The following is a 17,323-nucleotide window of genomic DNA, read 5'->3' as shown; positions in this document are numbered from 1 at the left end:
ACCCCTCCACATGTGGATGGTTTGTTGGATGTCTATTTAATTGTTACTTAGGGAAAAAGTTGCCGGTTTGATCTTGCGGTGTTCCCGCAGGGAGAGCGGAGGTCTCTTGTGCCTGAAATGGGGTCTGGTCTGGGGTATCCCTCTTTGCCACCTCCCCACGTGAGGATGTCACGGGCTGCACCCCCGCCACCCTGGCCCCTGGCCTGCTTTACTTTTCTCCATAGCCTCTGACGTGGATTGCTATATTCGTGTGTTGACCGGTGTCTCCCATCTCCCTACTAGAATGTAAGCTCCATCCGAGGAGGGACTTGGGCTAGTCTGGACAGCGCTGCATCCCCGGCACCTAGGGCAGGGCCTGGCACAGAGTAGATGCTCAATAAGTATTCACAGAATGAATGACTGAGTGTGTGAATGAATGAATGCATGAATGAATAGATGGATGGACAAACCCTCTGTCAGTTTTCAGTGGGATCCAATGGGACCTGTCCCTCTGCATCATCCTGAGGTGGTACCTGTCTGCAGACGTTAGCGGTTCCTTATTTTCTTAGTAACCACGCTGCCTCGAACCACCACTGTATCTAGTATCTCATTGACACACAAGCTGGTATAAGCCCAGTTTTTTCCTGGATGACAGGAAGTCCAACCGTGGTGGGCTGTTTGGGGTAGTTCTTTTAATGACAGCTCCAGTGAAAGTTCAGGAGAGGTTAATCTGTAAGCACACATCTTGGGGAGATGGACCACAGCAACTGAGTCCTCTGTCATGCTTGCTAGGGCAGTCAGGCACTTAATAAGTCCTTCCTCGGTGGCAGCAGCCATGGCGACAGCCAAGCTCAGAGGTAGGCAGCTGGAGGCTTCCTTGTAAGACATCTCTAGAATATCATTACAGTTGGGAATCCAAATCTTGGAGCCCCAGGAAAGCAATACTATGTCTTCAGATGGAAGACACAAATTTCTTCTCTGCACAGCCGTATCCCTGGGCCGCCAGAGCTGCCTCAGTCAGTTAGGTCACTGGCGCCGTCGAGCATCTCTGCTTTTTTCTCTGTGGGGAGGGTTAATTGGCTCCGGGCTGTGCTGTGATTGGGGTCCCTGCCACACTGGAGAGTGAGAGTCAGGGCTAATTGGATCTGGCCATGAGGACAGCAGCCCAGACAGGCCTGTGGACACGCATGGAAATAATGGGCCCTCTGCTCCCCCTTCCTCCCCACCTCCCTTCTGTGTCTTGCTCCCAGACCAGCCTACCCTACCTTGTCCCAGGCCAGCCAGACTCAGGAACAGCTGTAGAAACACTGGTGTCTCCTTGATTTTGTTTTCAGAAGACATTTCTCTAAAATGCAGGGCTTTACTCAAAATTTAGTTCTTAATTATCTTCTCTGATACTCAGTAGCATGGATAATGCATCGTCACAGGAAATCCGATGGCTTTACCATTCTTTTCAATACCTCGCGTTAGTGTGGTATCGTGGAACGAGCGTGGAACTAGGAGTCAGGAAACTGGCTCTTACCCTCGTCTGACCTGATTTACGATCCTGGGGAAGTCACTTGTGTTCTCTGGATTTCAATTTCCTTCTCTGTAAAGTGAAGGGATTGGCTATGGTGATTTCTGAGGTCCCTTAGAGTTCAAGGAAACCTTTATTAAATGTCTGCTTTCTTCAGGCCAAGTGCAGGCTCCAAGAACGCAGAGATGAAAAAGGAAGGGCCTTGTTCCCAAGGGGCTCAGAATCTTGTAGAGACAGCATGCCAGCCCTGCAATTCTATGTTTTTGTGGTTTTCCATCTTCAACAGGATTTTCATGTAAAATAAACGCAGCTAGTATTCCCTGAGGAAGCAACAGTGGAGGGGAAAAGGGATGACAATTTATCGCACACTCGTTGAATGCCCAGAAGTAACATATGTGCTTCATACAAACATATCACATTTAACTACCATGATATATTATAAATAAGACATATTTACACATAGGGAGGCTGGGAGAGATGGAATAAGTTTCCCAAAGTTTTAAAACCAGGGAGTTTCTGATTTGAAACCCAAATGCAAAGTTTTTCATCTCCATCTTGCTGTCACCCTAGTTGAAGACTATAAGACATGGCCCATGCAAGGGGAGATTGTTGGCTCCTGGGTATTGACAAAGGATTTGGAAATCGATTGTATCTCAATGAAAAATTAAACCAAATGAATATGTGCTAAGTGTTAACTGAGTTTCTGAGTGTTTAGTGAGTTCCTGTGAACCACAGGCTAGCTAAAAGTGAAGATGAGAAAGTTCCCTGTGTCGCCAAATGTTGTTGATTCCCAAAACCTCTACTTGGACTGCAGGTCATTTGAGATCCAGGCCACGTTCCCAAAGGAGTCCCTGCTCTCTGTCCTAATCTATGACCACGACATGATTGGGACAGACGACCTCATTGGTGAGACCAGGATCGACCTGGAGAATCGTTTCTACAGCAAACACCGAGCCATCTGCGGCTTGCAGAGCCAGTACGAGATGTGAGTTCTTTCTCCGTGCAGACGCTGTTGGTGTTCTGAGACTGTGGCCTCTGGCTCTGGGAAGGCCAGCCAAGCTCGTATCTCAAATGGGCTCCACATCGGCAGGGCTGGTTCAGGGAAACTGTTCATTGCACTTGAAGGAAGTCAGTGCTCATTGGGAAGCCAGGGCAGGTTCTTCAAGATTCAACAGCTGAAATTGTGTGTATTCATTCAATTAGCTGGGACTGGTGGGCAGAGGTCCCTGGTGGAGAATGATGCTAGGAGAAGAATGATTAATATAATACAAATGCCAATGTCTCAGTTAATTATAACTAACACTCATGAGTGCATATGACATACCAAGCATTTTACAGGGGGTATCTCATTCAATTCTCTCAAAACCCATTGAGGTGTTATCCTCATCTTACAAATGAAAGAGTGGGCTTAATTCTCACTCTTTACAAAGATTTTGAATTCTGCTTAATTTAAAAATATAGACTATCAGCTTTATTTTTTTAACAATATCTATCATTTTTGCATATGTCTGTTCTTCTTTTACACTTTTTTTTTTTTTTTGCTGAGGAAGATTATCCCTGAGCTAACATCCATGCCAGTTTTCATCCATTTTTATGTGAGACACTGCCACAGCCTGGCTTAATGAGTGGTATGTAGGTCTGTGCCTGAGATCCGAACCAGCAAATCCCAGGCTGCTGAAATGGAGAGTGAGAACTTAACAACTACGCCACAGGGCCAGCCCTGGGCTTTATTTTTTTTTTTTTAAGTATGTTGTATTTGATATCGTAAGAAAAAATAAAAATCTTACACATTTCGGCTAGGAAAATAGAAAAACATTCATTAGATTTCCATGATATTATTTTAGAAATATTTTTCCTGAATAGGAAATAATATATATTTGTTGTAGAAAATTGAGAAAATACAGAAAGTACAAATAATGCTGAAATTATTCCACCCAGAGATAACGTATGTAAAAGATTCTTAGGTATTTCCTTTTAGTATTGTTTTCTGTGCTATTTTCCCCCAAAGTTGGATTCAAACTATCCATGCAATTTTGTAAGCTGTTTGTTACACTTGCCCTTATATCATAAGCATTCTGTACCATCATTAAATATTCTTTGAAATCATTATTTTAATAGCTCTGTTGTATTCCATCACAAGAATTTATTATAAAGTGATTTAACCATTTTGTCTTCCTGAACTTTAGGGCATTTATATTTTTCTTCTTTATTATGAATATTGCTGCTATGAGCTTTCACGTACAAAAGCCATTGCACACCTCTCTGATAATCCATCCTGTATTCATCCATAGACATGGATTATTCCATTAAAGGGAATGCACACTTTAAGGATTTCTAATATATATGTCCAAATGGCTCTCCAGAAGGGTTGCACCAATTTATATTCTCATTAACGGAGTCTGAGTGCCTGTTTCCTCCATGGCATGATTTTCAGACAAGTCCCTCTTGCTGGCCTGCTCCTCTCTGAGCCTAGAAAGCCAGTTCAATTGTGGGAGTCTAGTGAATGTACCGGCCTCCTGAGGTATTTACATCACTCTCAGAAGGGCACTGTTCAGAGAAGATAGCTGTTCTCACTGTGAAGTCAGGGGAGGCAGCCACAGGCATCCTTTGTTCAGAAGAATTTCCTGACGGTGGGGCTATCGGGGAGCAGAATAGTTCAGCCAATAAAGCTGTAACCTTTGTTCATGGAAAAGTTTTAAAAATAAGACAAGAGCACCTATTTCTGGGGAGGCCTGTCTGTGGCTCTGGGCGTGGCTTGGTTGAACTTTTCAGGAGGATCCTTTCTCTGTCACAACGTAGGAAAACTACTTACAGCCATGTTTTGATTTATTTAAGTGATTAACAAAGTTAAATTCTGATGACTCCTGTGTCCCAATGAGCAGAGAAATGCAAGCTTGTCTTCGTCATGTCTCTTGAGGAGCAACTCATTGCAAGTTAATAACTTTTAACCACATAGCTAGTTTTTAGGGAAGGAGGAATTGGAAAGAAATGCATCACCAGGAAAATCACCAACTAGAGAAACAGCACCTCGAGACTTTCTGCCTGTGTCATGAGTCTCCAATAGGATTTGAGGTGGAGGGGAGCAGAGGGCAGGAAAGGTGCAGAGAAATTGAAAGGATGAGCTAGGCTTTTCTCCTAGAATAAGCAGCAGACGAATGGCTATTCTGCTAGAGACAGAACGAAAACTATGGGCAAAGAAATCCATAGAGACAGACAGCAGATTGGTGTTTTATCCAAGGCTGAGGAAAGGGGCTGGCCCTGTGGCCGAGTGGTTACGTTGGTACACTCTGCTTTGGCGGCCCAGGGTTTCGCCAGTTTGGATCCTGGGTGCGGACATGGCACCGTTCATTAGGCTACGTTGAGGGGGCGTCCCACATGCCATAACTAGAATGACCCACAACTAAAATATACAACTATGTACTTGTGGGATTTGGGGAGAAAAAGCAGAAAAAAAAAAAGATTGGCAACAGTTGTTAGCTCAGGTGCCAATCTTTAAAAAAAAATGAAATAAAATAAAAATTAAAATAAAGGCTGAGGGGAGAGGGAGCAAGGAGTAACCAATTAATGGGTATGGGGTTTTCTTCCGGGGTGATTGAAAATTTTTTGGAACTAGATAGAGGTGATGGTTGCACAACGTTATGAATGTACTAAATACCACCAAATTGGTCAAATGGTCAATTTTATGTTGTTTGAATCTCACTTCAATTTTTTAAGGTACATTTCCTTAAAAAATCAAAACTACCTGCAAAGGATTTTTATGTCAAGCTACTCAGAAGTCCTGACTTTCATACAAGTGTACATATGCAGAGGTATTGACTAGAAAAGAGAGAAAACAAAACCAAACAAAGACCAAACCCCAAGTGTGTAGAATGGCAGGTAAAATCTAAAGAAAAACACAGAGCATCCTTAGGTGGCCCTTTTAATGGGGACCTTGAGTGTGTCCTCCTCGGAGAAGCCAGGCCTCATCCTATCCGTGCTTCCTCCACTTTTTCAGAGAAGGATACAATGCCTGGAGAGACACGTCCAAACCCACCGAAATCCTCACCAAGCTCTGCAAAGACAACAAGCTGGATGGACCCTACTTTCTCCCTGGGAAAATACAGATAGGAAACCAGGTGTTTTCTGGAAAAACTGTCTTCACCGAAGAGGACACCGGTAACTCCCCACAATGTACCTTGCTGACTGGCTCTTCTTTTGAAAAGCCTACTTCTGGTGGTATTTGTGGTTGGGGACAGTGGGTCATCTATCGTAAAAGTAAGGTGTGCTCATGGTAGAAAATATGCAAAAATAAGGAGGATAATGAAAATCACTTATAATCCCCAAATTCAGAGAAAAGCATGCTGCATGCTGGTATATTTCCTTACAGTGTACGTGTGTGTATGCAATGTGTCACATTTTTACAGAACTGTAGATATACCACATATAGTTTTGTATCCTGCCTTTTCTGTTTCTAATAGATTATGATGGTTCTTCTTTGATCTTTGAAAGGATCAGTGATAATATTCTACTTTATGGCTGTGCCATTTATTTACATTGTGTCCATTTTTTTGTAGTGACACTTAATGCTACCATGAACTTCCTTACACAATTTTTTGCACATTTATGATGTTTCTACAGCATAAATCATATGAGTAGAATTGTTTCAGAAAGTAGGCAATAATCTTGAATGAATATTATATAAAATAAATAATTGAACACAACCCAAATTACCAGTTACCCAAATTTATAATTTGATACCACCAATTCTCCCATTTCAACACCAAGAAGTAGATTTTCCATATAAGCATCATGAGACGTACCAGGAGGATCCCAGAGAGGCTTTCATAAATTTAAGATGAGGAAAAAAGCCACCTTTACTTCACTTTAATGAGACAGAATAATTATTATATTGTTACCCTTGTCCATTTGATGCTTAAAAATTGCCTGTATATGGCACAGCACTTCTGATGCAAAAAGCCCAATTAAGAACATGGTACAAGATATTTTGACACTGTTACATTGATCCTACTGCTTTGATGCCAAGATTTCTTTTTACCCTGTCATTTTGACCCTAAGAATTTCTCGAAGGTTCTTGCATGCAGAGTTATTTATGCTTAGTGTATTAATGACATCATATATAATGACATTGGGTCTAGCGATTAAGATTCAGCGCTCTTACCTCAGCGACCCAGGTTCATTTTCCAGTTAGGGAACCACACCACCCATCTGTCAGCTGTCATACTTTGGCAGCTGTGTGTTGCTGTGATGCTGAAAGCTACGCCACCAGCATTTCAAATGCCAGCAGGGTCACCCGTGGTGGTCAGGTTTCAGTGGAGTCAGAATCGACTCCACAGCACTAACAACAACAACAAAACTTAATGACATATTGATGAATTTCTGTTGAGAAAAATACTTTCTCATGATATACTCTACGAAGCCAATTTAGTTCTTTGGTCAATATTCTACATTTCATGACTAAACAATTACCATCTTTTCCCCACCAAAAATCTGAAATTATGTTCATCAGGATCAATTCTTGACTGACTAAACTTTATGACAAAGATTTAGTTCATTGATTACTTGTTCATCCCTATCAACTTTTACTGATTGTAATTATTGCTCTTGGGAGATTTCTTTTGTGGCCCATTTCTTTTCAACGAGGTTCAACTTTCCTATGTCAAATTTGGCCGTTCTAAACTTTGTCAAAAAGATTTGCTTCTGTCAACAATTTTTGCCTTATTTTGCAAGTATTGTTTCTACTGGTAGTTTTTATCGTGAATTAACTTCTTTGGTAAAACGATGGATCAAAGAACCTTTCCTGCAAGCAGGTGTTGGTAGGAGGGAGATCCCAAGGGATAATGGGAAAAGACAAAAGACATCCATGAATACATTGTGCCTTTTTCACCACTTTGTTTGGGACCGCTATGAGTCCCCAGGCCCTCTCACACAATGGTGTTAGGAAACAGTTTTATATATCTCCAGGAAACATATCCTCTCTGGTACCTTGAAGCCAAGCTTGTGATTCGTAGACAGGAGGAATCTGATTCAAGGGTGAGTGGAGTCCCGTACTCCAAGACCCTGAGTGCTCCCTGGGTCCTCTTGCTGACCCCTCTCACTTCCCGCTCTCTTAACTTGCAAATCTTTCCCTTTCCACCACTCTACCTCTACCTCTTTTCATTCTCTCTTTGTCCTTTTTCTCTTTTGCTGTCTTTTCTCTCTCCCTTTGCCTCAATATATTTAAATGAACCTTTAAGAGAATGTTTAAAAATGCATCTGACAGCCCATCACTGTCCTCCTGGAGGAACACACATCTGACAAGTCTCTTTATTTTTCTCTCTTCCGTGCAGATGAGGTGGTGGAGTCTTATGAGCACTTGGCCCTGAAGGTTTTACGCTCTTGGGAGGATATCCCGGAGGTTGGGTGTAGGCTGGTTCCTGAGCACATAGAAACTCGGCCGCTGTACCACAAGGATAAGCCAGGAATGGAGCAGGTAGCGGTTAAGACAATTCGGGACCCTATAGGAGTGTTCATCCTCAAGGAATGTGACTTTTCCTAAAAGTTAATCTTGTGTGCCCTAGAATAATGGTTCTCAACCAGGGACAATTTTTCCCCCTCTCTCCCTTCTGGGGACATTTAGCAATGTCTGGAAATACTTTTGGTTCTCTCAAATGGTTGAGGATGCTACTGGCATCTGGTGGGTACAAGTTAGGGATGCTACTGAACATCCCACACTGCACAGGACAGCCCCCCCACTACAAAGAATCATTCAGCCCCAAATGTCAATAATGTTGAGGTTGAGAAACCCTGCCCGAGAGTTAGTGTTGAATTTAGTTCTGTTTCCTTTTTATTATTTGAATTATCAAACTCTTCTAGAAGAATCCTGACATTTGAGAAACTTCAAAACCCATCTGATATGCCCAAGACCTTGTCCAAAATCTATCAGTAACCACACAGCCCACTAGATTTCCCTGAGAAGCAGTAGGTGATGGCTTAGCTTGGAAAACCTGGCAAGAGGAAGCCATGTGGAAAAAATAACTAGAGATCTGGGTCATGAGTTAGAAGAGAAGAGGAGAGGAATTTTATGAAGAGCCTTCTATGTACTAGGCCCTTTACGTAAATGATCTCATCTAATTAGAATGACCATAGAATTGCTTATCCAAATTATGGTCATTTTGAGAGTGAAAGAGGACACTACTAATAATTAAGCTGGTGCAAAGGGCACACGCCAGGATTTTCCTAGACAAGCAGGGGTGTGTGAGTCACCTTACCTTTATTCCTAATACAGCCTCATGATGTAGTTATTATGATCCTTACTTTTAAGATGAAGAAATTGAGGTTCAGAGAGTTTCAGTAACTAGCTCAAAGTTACTCAGCTGTTAAGTCATAGAGCTAGGATTTAACCCAGACAGTTTGAGTCCCTAGTCCTGTCTCAGCTTTGAACTCACTCACTGTGTAGCTCGGGCAAAGCACATGAGCTTGGCTATGATGGGGCAGGAACCTCCACACTGCTGTCCCAGCTGTCTTGGGGTGTAAACCTAGCGATCGCATATGTAGGGATGTGTCTCGAAAGGATGAACTTTTAACAGATGTAGAAGCTGATGATTGGTTCCTGAAATTCACAACCAGATGTTTGAAATCTTTTGGTTATAGCATCTTTCATTTTGTCTCTCAGATATGGCTTTTTGGTTAAAGGTGAATGTTAATGTCTCTTTAGAGAACCTAGGATTGTAATCCTCCATTGAATTGGTTCTTCTCTTCCAGTATGCTAACTCTTTGCTTACATTGTCCCCTTCCCTGGAAATCCCCCCTTTTTTTATCCTAGCCAAAGCCCCTCCTTCACCTAAATCCTACAAATCCTTTCCACTCCGTTGGAAGCCCTACTTCCTTTATATAAAATCTCCCCTCACCATCCCATCCCTTGTTGATCACATACCTTCTTGCCTGAGTTGACGGAGTGCTTAGAATGTATGCAACAGAGCTGAGCATGGGATGCCCTGGACCTTCTCCCCACACGGGGCCTCAAGTCCCTTGCAACAGGATAAATTCTGATGTGTGGAGTCCCAAGCAATGGATGGAAGGCCCTATCTGCCACTCATTAGCCACAGGGCTTCAGATCATTTCTTTGACTTCTCTAAGCCTTAGTTTCTTTTTGTGTAACATGGAAATGTGGCTGAGGTGAGCATTAATGGAGGTAATGGATGTTAAGTTACATTGGAAACAATGAAGCATGATACTTCTGACAGTGTTATCTTTTCAATTTTTAAGAGTTTATAGAAAAAGCAGGGTCTCCAGAGTCAACAGACAAGGGTTAAATGTAGACTCTGCTACATAAGCATGGGCAAGATGTTTTCTCATCTGCCGAGTAGGAATGATAACATCCACCCAGTGGGGATATTGGGAGAATTAATGAGACAATGCTGGTCAAGTTCATAGCACTGTGTCTACCACATAGTAGGCGCTCATAAGGGTTTGCTTGTCCTTCCTTGTTCTTAATATATGCTCTAACTAATTCTTAATAAAAATGTAAGTTCTGTTTTTGTCAACAAATATGCTAAACATGTATAACATGGATACTATCTATATTATTTTAGTTTAGTTTAGTTTATATTTACTTAATGTCCTTTTCTAGTAAAGGGATTTGTTAAAACTGTGAATGGCCAGTTGCCCATGGTACCCCCACCAAACCTAAAAGAGATCTTCTTTTCTTAACAAGGGCCGCCTGCAGATGTGGGTGGACATGTTTCCCAAAGATATGCCTCAGCCTGGACCTCCTGTTGACATTTCGCCAAGGCAACCCAAAGGGTAAGTCAACTGCAGCCCCACCTTCAGGGGAAGAGACCATGGTATCAGACTAAAGGATCATGACATTTGATCTGGTGTCTGATATAGTACATTGAGCAATTACCACCTGATAATCATACCTCGCTTTCCACCTGGCCAATTACAGCAGGGGGTGGTTGGTGGAGATGGTAAATGGTGATGGTTGAAATGTTGGCCCCTGTTTTATGGCAGTGGCTACTGAGCTTCAATATTCTGAAAAGTGCTGGTTAATGGAAGGAGAGTCTCAGAGAAATTCATGTCCTTGGTGATTCCAGCTGGGACACTTGGTTTTGATGGAACCAAGACCTTAAGTGTTGATATTTTTGAACTTGGTAAATTTGAGGAAGCTGATAGACTCAAAGCAATACTCACATCACATAGACACCAGTTGACTCACTTTTCAAGGTCTTCAACCTAATGCTGTCTTCCCTTATCCCAGGTATGAACTGAGGGTAACCATCTGGAACACTGAAGATGTCATTTTAGAGGATGAGAATATCTTCACAGGACAAAAATCAAGTGACATTTACGTTAAAGGGTAAGGTCATTCATAAACTCCATCCTCCCCCTCCTTCCCCTCCTCATATCTTTAACCCCTAACCAAGCCTCTGCCTCATGGAAGATACTCCAGCCACATCCCACAGAGTTCATCTCACCTTGTTAGATACGGTCATTTTCTTCGTCAAATATTTGTCTTACTTGATAAGAATTATCTTATGAAAATATTTTTGCAAGGACACCTTATTACACAAACGTCTCTTTCAGATAAATGTTGGATACCTAAACTTTTTGAGGGACATTCCAAATACCTTTACACTGAAGGAAGTAGAGAGATGTAGTGCTATTGATGAAAGATTAAGTCTTAAGAAGATTGTAAGACTAATACAAAAGCTAAAGTTTAAACCTTCCCCTTTGATGGTTCTACTGATAAAAACGATACCAACCTGGCACCCAGGAAACTAAGCATTTTTTGTCTCTCTCTTAGATCTTGGCAATGACACAAATGCCTTTGTAGGCTTCCTTTTAGTCCTGGTAAGGGAGGAAGAAGTGGTAGAGAATCAGAAACAAAAGTGATTTAAACACGTACCCTCAGATAAAACTCATCTCAGAAGCAGTGAACTCATCGCAGCCTCATCTGGGTATCTCTTTGCCTTCCCCAAACAAGAAACTTTCTTCCTCACTGCCCCCCATTTCTAGTATGCCATTAAATCTTGTCCATTTTACATCCCAAATAGATATTGGCAGGCCCATTCTCTCCATCTTCACCACCCCAGCACCGTAATCTTTTCCTCTATCATCTCTTGCTGGGGCCACTGAAATACTAATACCACACGAATTCATCTTTCCACATTTGCTCTTGTTTCCTGTAATTTGTTCTCTTTGTTGAAACATGAGTCATCCTTTCAAAACACGATCTGATTGTGTCAATCCTGTACTTAAAACCCTTTAATGACATCTTATTTTCTCTGGACAAAGGTTCAAATCCCTAATATGTCCTAATATATCCCATATGACGAGCCCCTGTGTCTCTCCAGCCTCATCCTAGGGGATTAATATTCCCCTGACTTTCTGCTCTCTAGCCACACTGAGCTTCTTTCCCTTCTTAGAATGTGTCATCACTTCTTCTTCCAGAGGGCCTTTGCACATCTCTGTCTGGTGACTTCTGCCATCCCACCCAAATCTCTCCATCCCCTTCCTTCCATAACTGTAGCTCCAGGAAGCCAAGGATCTTCTCAATTTGCTCCCCATTACTCCCCTAGCATCTTGCTTGCTCTTCGCCTCATAACAGATACCAAATATATATTGGTTGAGTGACTACCATCTTTAGTAAATAATTGCTTCCATACCCTCTCCTCTGGGAGGAGAAGGGTCTTTACCCTTCCTGGCCCTAGGGAGAAGGATGGCTGCTTTCAGAAAGCAAGTGGTTTGGCATTATCAATTAGTTTGAAGTGAAAGTACCTATTTTCTCAATAATTAATGGATAAATTACTAGGGGAGAATTATTAATTGTAGCTTACTTTATGCTGGGGGTGGAAGAGGAAGACCAGAAGAAATAACATTATCGATATTTTGGAATACACCAAGCACTTTACAGATATTATCTCAAATAATTCCTCAGAGCAACCCTGTTAACTAGGTACTATCATTGCTTCTATTTTCCAGGGAAACAAAGGTACAGAGAGGTTAGATAACTTGTCTATGGCTGCACAGTTAGTAAGTGGTAAAACTAGGATTGGAACCCAGATGGGTGCAGGCAGCTCTTATACCCTCCGTGCCACACTGATATAGGCCTGCTGGGTTTTTGAGGCCCAGAACCAGAGAGGAGGTGGGCAATTACAGGCCTGATGTCACAGGTCTAAACCAGGCCAATTTTAGAGACCTCAGTGTTGTGGGTCATCTCATTCTAACACTCAGTTACATTTGGCACCCCTTACAAAGAAGGCCCCAGGGTGAGAGGAAACTGATTACACTTTCACTTCCCTAGCCTGGCTTAGAATGAGATTCTTGTTTCCTTTCAGACCCTTTGACCCTATTTTCCTCCTTCAGATTCAGTGGAAACTTCCATCTGAATCTAACGACATCATCATTTTAAAACTATGATCTGTGACCGCATTGAGACGAGTTCAATCACTCTTGATTACACTGACGCCTGAATGTGGTACTCTGAGTGCTTAGTTCTTTCTCTGTCTCTCTTCAGGTGGATAAAGGGTTTGGAAGACGACAGGCAGGAGACAGATGTCCACTACAACTCCCTGACTGGGGAAGGGAACTTCAACTGGCGCTTCCTGTTTCCGTTCCAGTACCTCCCGGCTGAGAAGCAAATGGTCATCACTAAGAGAGAGAACATCTTCTCCTTAGAGAAGATGGAGTGTAAGACGCCAGTTGTGCTGGTCCTCCAGGTTTGGGATTTTGAAAGGCTGTCCTCAGATGACTTTCTGGGTAAGCTGGTGACTTCATCAAGCTCATATTAATGTGAAAGGTTTTGTCCCAGCTTTTGGAGAGCTTGGTTTGATTTAGCTACAAGGGTACTCATTTTGGTGCTATTTATGATAGCAAAATATTGGAAACACTCCAAACAGCCATTAATAGGGGATTGGCTGAATAAGTTATGGTGCATCCATACAGTGGACGATACATACTCAAACAGACTTAAATTGATCTTTGCTCCACCACTAAGAAGCTGTTAAATTTTGAGCTAATTACTGCTTCACTCTGTGCCTCAGTTTTCCTCGGTTGTAAAATGGGGATAGTAATATTACACACCTCAGAGGATGTTGGGAACTATATATGTGGTAATATAATTTTAAACCTAAGCACAGCCTCATGCATAGTAAGCAATCAATCAGTGATTACCATGCAGCCCTTGAAAATATTAGAATATCAGGGCTGGCCGCATGGCCGAGTGGTTAAGTTCGCGCGCTGCACTGCAGGCAGCCCAGTGTTTCGTTGGTTCGAATCCTGGGTGCGGACATGGCACTGCTCATCAAAACACACTGAGGCAGTGTCCCACATGCCACAACTAGAAGGACCCACGCTGAAGAATATACAACTATGTACCGGGGGGCTTTGGGGAGAAAAAGGAAAAAAAATTTTAAAAATCTTTAAGAGAAAATATTAGAATATTTAATAAGTTGTAAAGTTATGCAGGGTGCATTAAGTGAAAAAAGAGCATAGAGAAAAAATCTGCTCTCTGTAAAATATACATTTATATGTATGGGAGGAAAAGATAAGCCAAGAGACAAAGGGACAGAGAGAGAGAAAGACTGACATAGAAATAAGAAGTAATATGTGGAACAGTGGTCAATTTTTGGGAATAGAATTCCGGAAAATTTTTCCATTCTTATTTTCTTGCTTATGTGCATTCTCTAAATGTTCACAATTAACAAAGATTATTTTTGTAATAGGGAGGTTATTAAAGAGAGGTCTATAGTGCTCTCCTGGCATTATGGTATGCCGCCTTATATTCGCTCATTGAAAAAGCCTCGTTGAGAGCCCACTTAGGTTCCCTCTGTCTGGGAGAGAAGCTACAAAGACAGGAAGACTTCGTCCCTGACCTGGATGAGTTTAGTGGACTCGAAGAGGGAGGTGGGGTGGCGGGGGGAAGAGGTTCTCGCTGGCTGATCTGTGCTAAAGCCTTGGAAAGCTCAGAGGACAGGCACAGGATACAGACTGCTCTCAGGGAGCAGAGAAGACGGCAGCAGCAATGACACCGAAAACTTGAAGACTTGAGGTCTCGAAAGTTACATATTGTAGCTTTGCCCTTGTGTTCTCCTCGCTACCACATTTTTGGTGCTTTGAGGGTTCTAAACACGTCTCAGTCATATTTGTACCCCAATACCTAGCACACACTAGTCATCCAATGTGGTACTGATTGAATGACTAGAGAGTGAATGGATGAATGAATTAATCCGTGAATGGGTCAGTGAGGGTGGTGACTGATTTTAAAAGTCCTTCAGTAACTATTACGGGCATCTGTTCACAGGCTCCCTGGAAATGAACCTCAATAGTTTCCCCCGAGCAGCCAAGTCTGCCAAAGCCTGTGACCTCTCCAAGTTTGAAAATGCAAGTGAGGAGAGTAAAATCTCCATCTTCCAGCAAAAGCGAGTGCGGGGCTGGTGGCCTTTTGCTAAAAGCAAAGAACTCACAGTAAGTTCCAGCTCTAGGCGACGCGTGGGGGGCAGGCAGGGGACATGATGCTCTTTAAATGAGCTATTTTGTGAGTTTCAAGTACGTGTCTTGAAATGACATAGAGTGCTTTAAGGCAAAGGTTTTGCTGAGAAGCGAGACTTTGAAAACTCTACAAATGCATTAAGCCTTCCATATTTCAGCACACTTGATTTAATACCTATCTCTGTCAGGATGGTTTTCTATCTTCTTGGGCACAAAAATTATGCCCCTGATATTAATCTTTTTTTCAGCATTTTCTGAAATTCTGCATAAAGTCCTAATGTACAATTTCAACGTAACTACCTCATTCCTTTACCCTCAAATATGAGAAAATTGAAAAAGTGATCCATCTTTTTAAAGCTTCTTCCACAGGGTGGCAGCAAGGAGGGCCATTTATCTCTTCCCTGCGTCGCCATCTTGGTCCATCCTGTGTGGCCCACGTTGTAGGAATTCTGACCTTTCACAGTTGGGAAGAAACTTCCTTCTGTCCTTTCTTTCAATCCCCTCATCACTCCTCTGTCAGGGACAAGGAATGACTTATGGGATTGGTGAGAGTGAGAAAAGGGACTGAGACTCATAGGTGACCTCCTTTCTCTGCTGCTGTCCTGCTCTTGGGGCGAGCATGTTGCCCCCTCTTCTCCTGTGTGTGGTGGCAAAAGCACACCTGGGTCAGGACCCTGCTGGTAGCAGGTCTGGATAGAGACCTATTTCTCTCTCACTCTGGGCACCCAGTGAGTGCCAGACAAGGATTGCCTTTGAATCTGAGTGGGTAAATAGCAGCTGCTGGCCTGACTCCACGGTATCTAGTTTTATTAAGTTTTCTGGGAGTTTTTCTCCTCTCTCCATTCTCAATTGAATCCCCTCTGATTGGTGATATTGGGTATAGAGAACAAGGCTCCAGGCAGGCTCATTCTTCCCAGTCCTCCCAACACTTACTGAGGTTCACTACACGATGGCCTCATACTTGGTTTCAGGCTTCACGGCTTAGCACATAATAGATGCTCCATCAATGAATTGGTTGATGAATAGATGAATTCAGGAATGAAGTCACATGGCCTCTACCCTCCACCAGCTCAGAGTTCAGAGAGAGACACAGATGTATCAACTGTCCAGTCATGCATGAGACAGTCAGTATAAATGACACAGGAAGGCAGAGAGAGGAGGAGAGATCTAATTCTCTCTGAGGGCAGACCATGAGTTTTTCAAGAAAAAAGCATGATGAAAAGGCATTTTCTAGATGAAGAAGAGGGCAGATGTCTACTCCAAGAAGAGGAACCATGTTTAGCACAGCATGGAGGCACAAAATGGCCCCATGTGGAAGTCTGGCCACCTACTGGTCAGAGTTGCCAGAATGTAATATGAGGTCAGGGAAATGGGGATTGCCAAGTCCTGAAATCCAAATTCCTATCTTTTGGCGTAATTCCTGTTTCTATAAAATAATCGGCAGCAATTATGTATGCATGGTTACATGATAGCAGCCATCCATTACATTTTTAAGCCCTGTAGGGTTTGCCAATATGTTCGAACCCCTCCTATTATTCCATTTGATGCTAGTTGACTTTTTATTTTCCATGTCATTTATTTATTTCTCCATTTCATTCAACAAATATTTACTGTGCATCTATTAAATGATGGGCTTTGGGAATAAAATATGAGTGATACAGATAAAGTGTCTGCCAGCATGGAGCTTACAGTCCAGTGTCAAAGACAGGCACGCACAAATGCACAGAGAGCCACCCGCACACACACCAAGAAAGCAAATGCTTAAAACAAGAGCTGGGAAGGCAACAAAGTGCTGAATTAAAGCACATCCAAGGTAGATATTTCCGCTCCACGTGATGCTTGCAGGACTTTCTGTGGCTGGGAAAATTTAAATTGAGACCTGAAGGATGAAAAGTAGCAAGCCATCAGGAAAAAAACGGGAGGAAGAGCATTTGCTGCAGAGCAAACACCAGAAGGAAAGGTCTTGAAGTGAGAATGAGTTTGGTGCTTTGGAGGAACTAAAATACAAAGAAAAAGCTCCCACAACAGAGCATGGTGAATGAGGCCGGTGCCAGTGAAGTGGCGAGAAAACCAGAGCCAAATCATGCAGATCGCGGACGCCATGTTGAAGAGTTTGGATTTCATTCTCAGAGCAGTGGGAAGCCATTGAATGGTTTCCAGAAGGGAAGTGGGGAAATGTGGTAGGAAGTTGGATGATCTCAGAGTAAAATGGTGTGATGGAAAACCTCTGCCTCACGCCTGCCACTTCCTAAGGCACTTCCCCTCTTCAAGACCCAGTTCCCACCTCTGTAGAGTGAGTGGGTTGGACTGGGTGCCTCCAAGGTACATTTCCAGCAAAAGCATTCTCTGATTCCAACT

At 42.6% G+C, this 17,323-nt stretch overlaps 1 protein-coding gene across 5 annotated transcripts in view; it reads left to right on the top strand.

The window, feature by feature from the left end:
- Positions 1-17,323, top strand: part of FER1L6 (fer-1 like family member 6) — a 134,675-nt gene that overhangs the window by 107,695 nt on the left and 9,657 nt on the right. For 4 of the 5 annotated variants that reach the window (XM_046641657.1, XM_046641656.1, XM_046641654.1 and 1 more), the window contains 7 exons: positions 2,310-2,480; positions 5,490-5,650; positions 7,822-7,964; positions 10,188-10,276; positions 10,734-10,832; positions 12,993-13,234; positions 14,778-14,941. In XM_046641657.1, the coding sequence (XP_046497613.1) occupies positions 2,310-2,480; positions 5,490-5,650; positions 7,822-7,964; positions 10,188-10,276; positions 10,734-10,832; positions 12,993-13,234; positions 14,778-14,941 (1,069 nt within the window). The remainder of the gene's footprint in view (positions 1-2,309; positions 2,481-5,489; positions 5,651-7,821; positions 7,965-10,187; positions 10,277-10,733; positions 10,833-12,992; positions 13,235-14,777; positions 14,942-17,323) is intronic. The other variant, XR_006885543.1, reaches the window with a different exon arrangement.

This window comes from Equus quagga, chromosome 16 (assembly GCF_021613505.1).
Source record: "Equus quagga isolate Etosha38 chromosome 16, UCLA_HA_Equagga_1.0, whole genome shotgun sequence".
In the NCBI taxonomy this organism is placed as follows: domain Eukaryota; kingdom Metazoa; phylum Chordata; class Mammalia; order Perissodactyla; family Equidae; genus Equus; species Equus quagga.
Note: the sequence above shows the minus strand (reverse complement) of the source record. Positions and strands in the feature narration are given on the sequence as shown.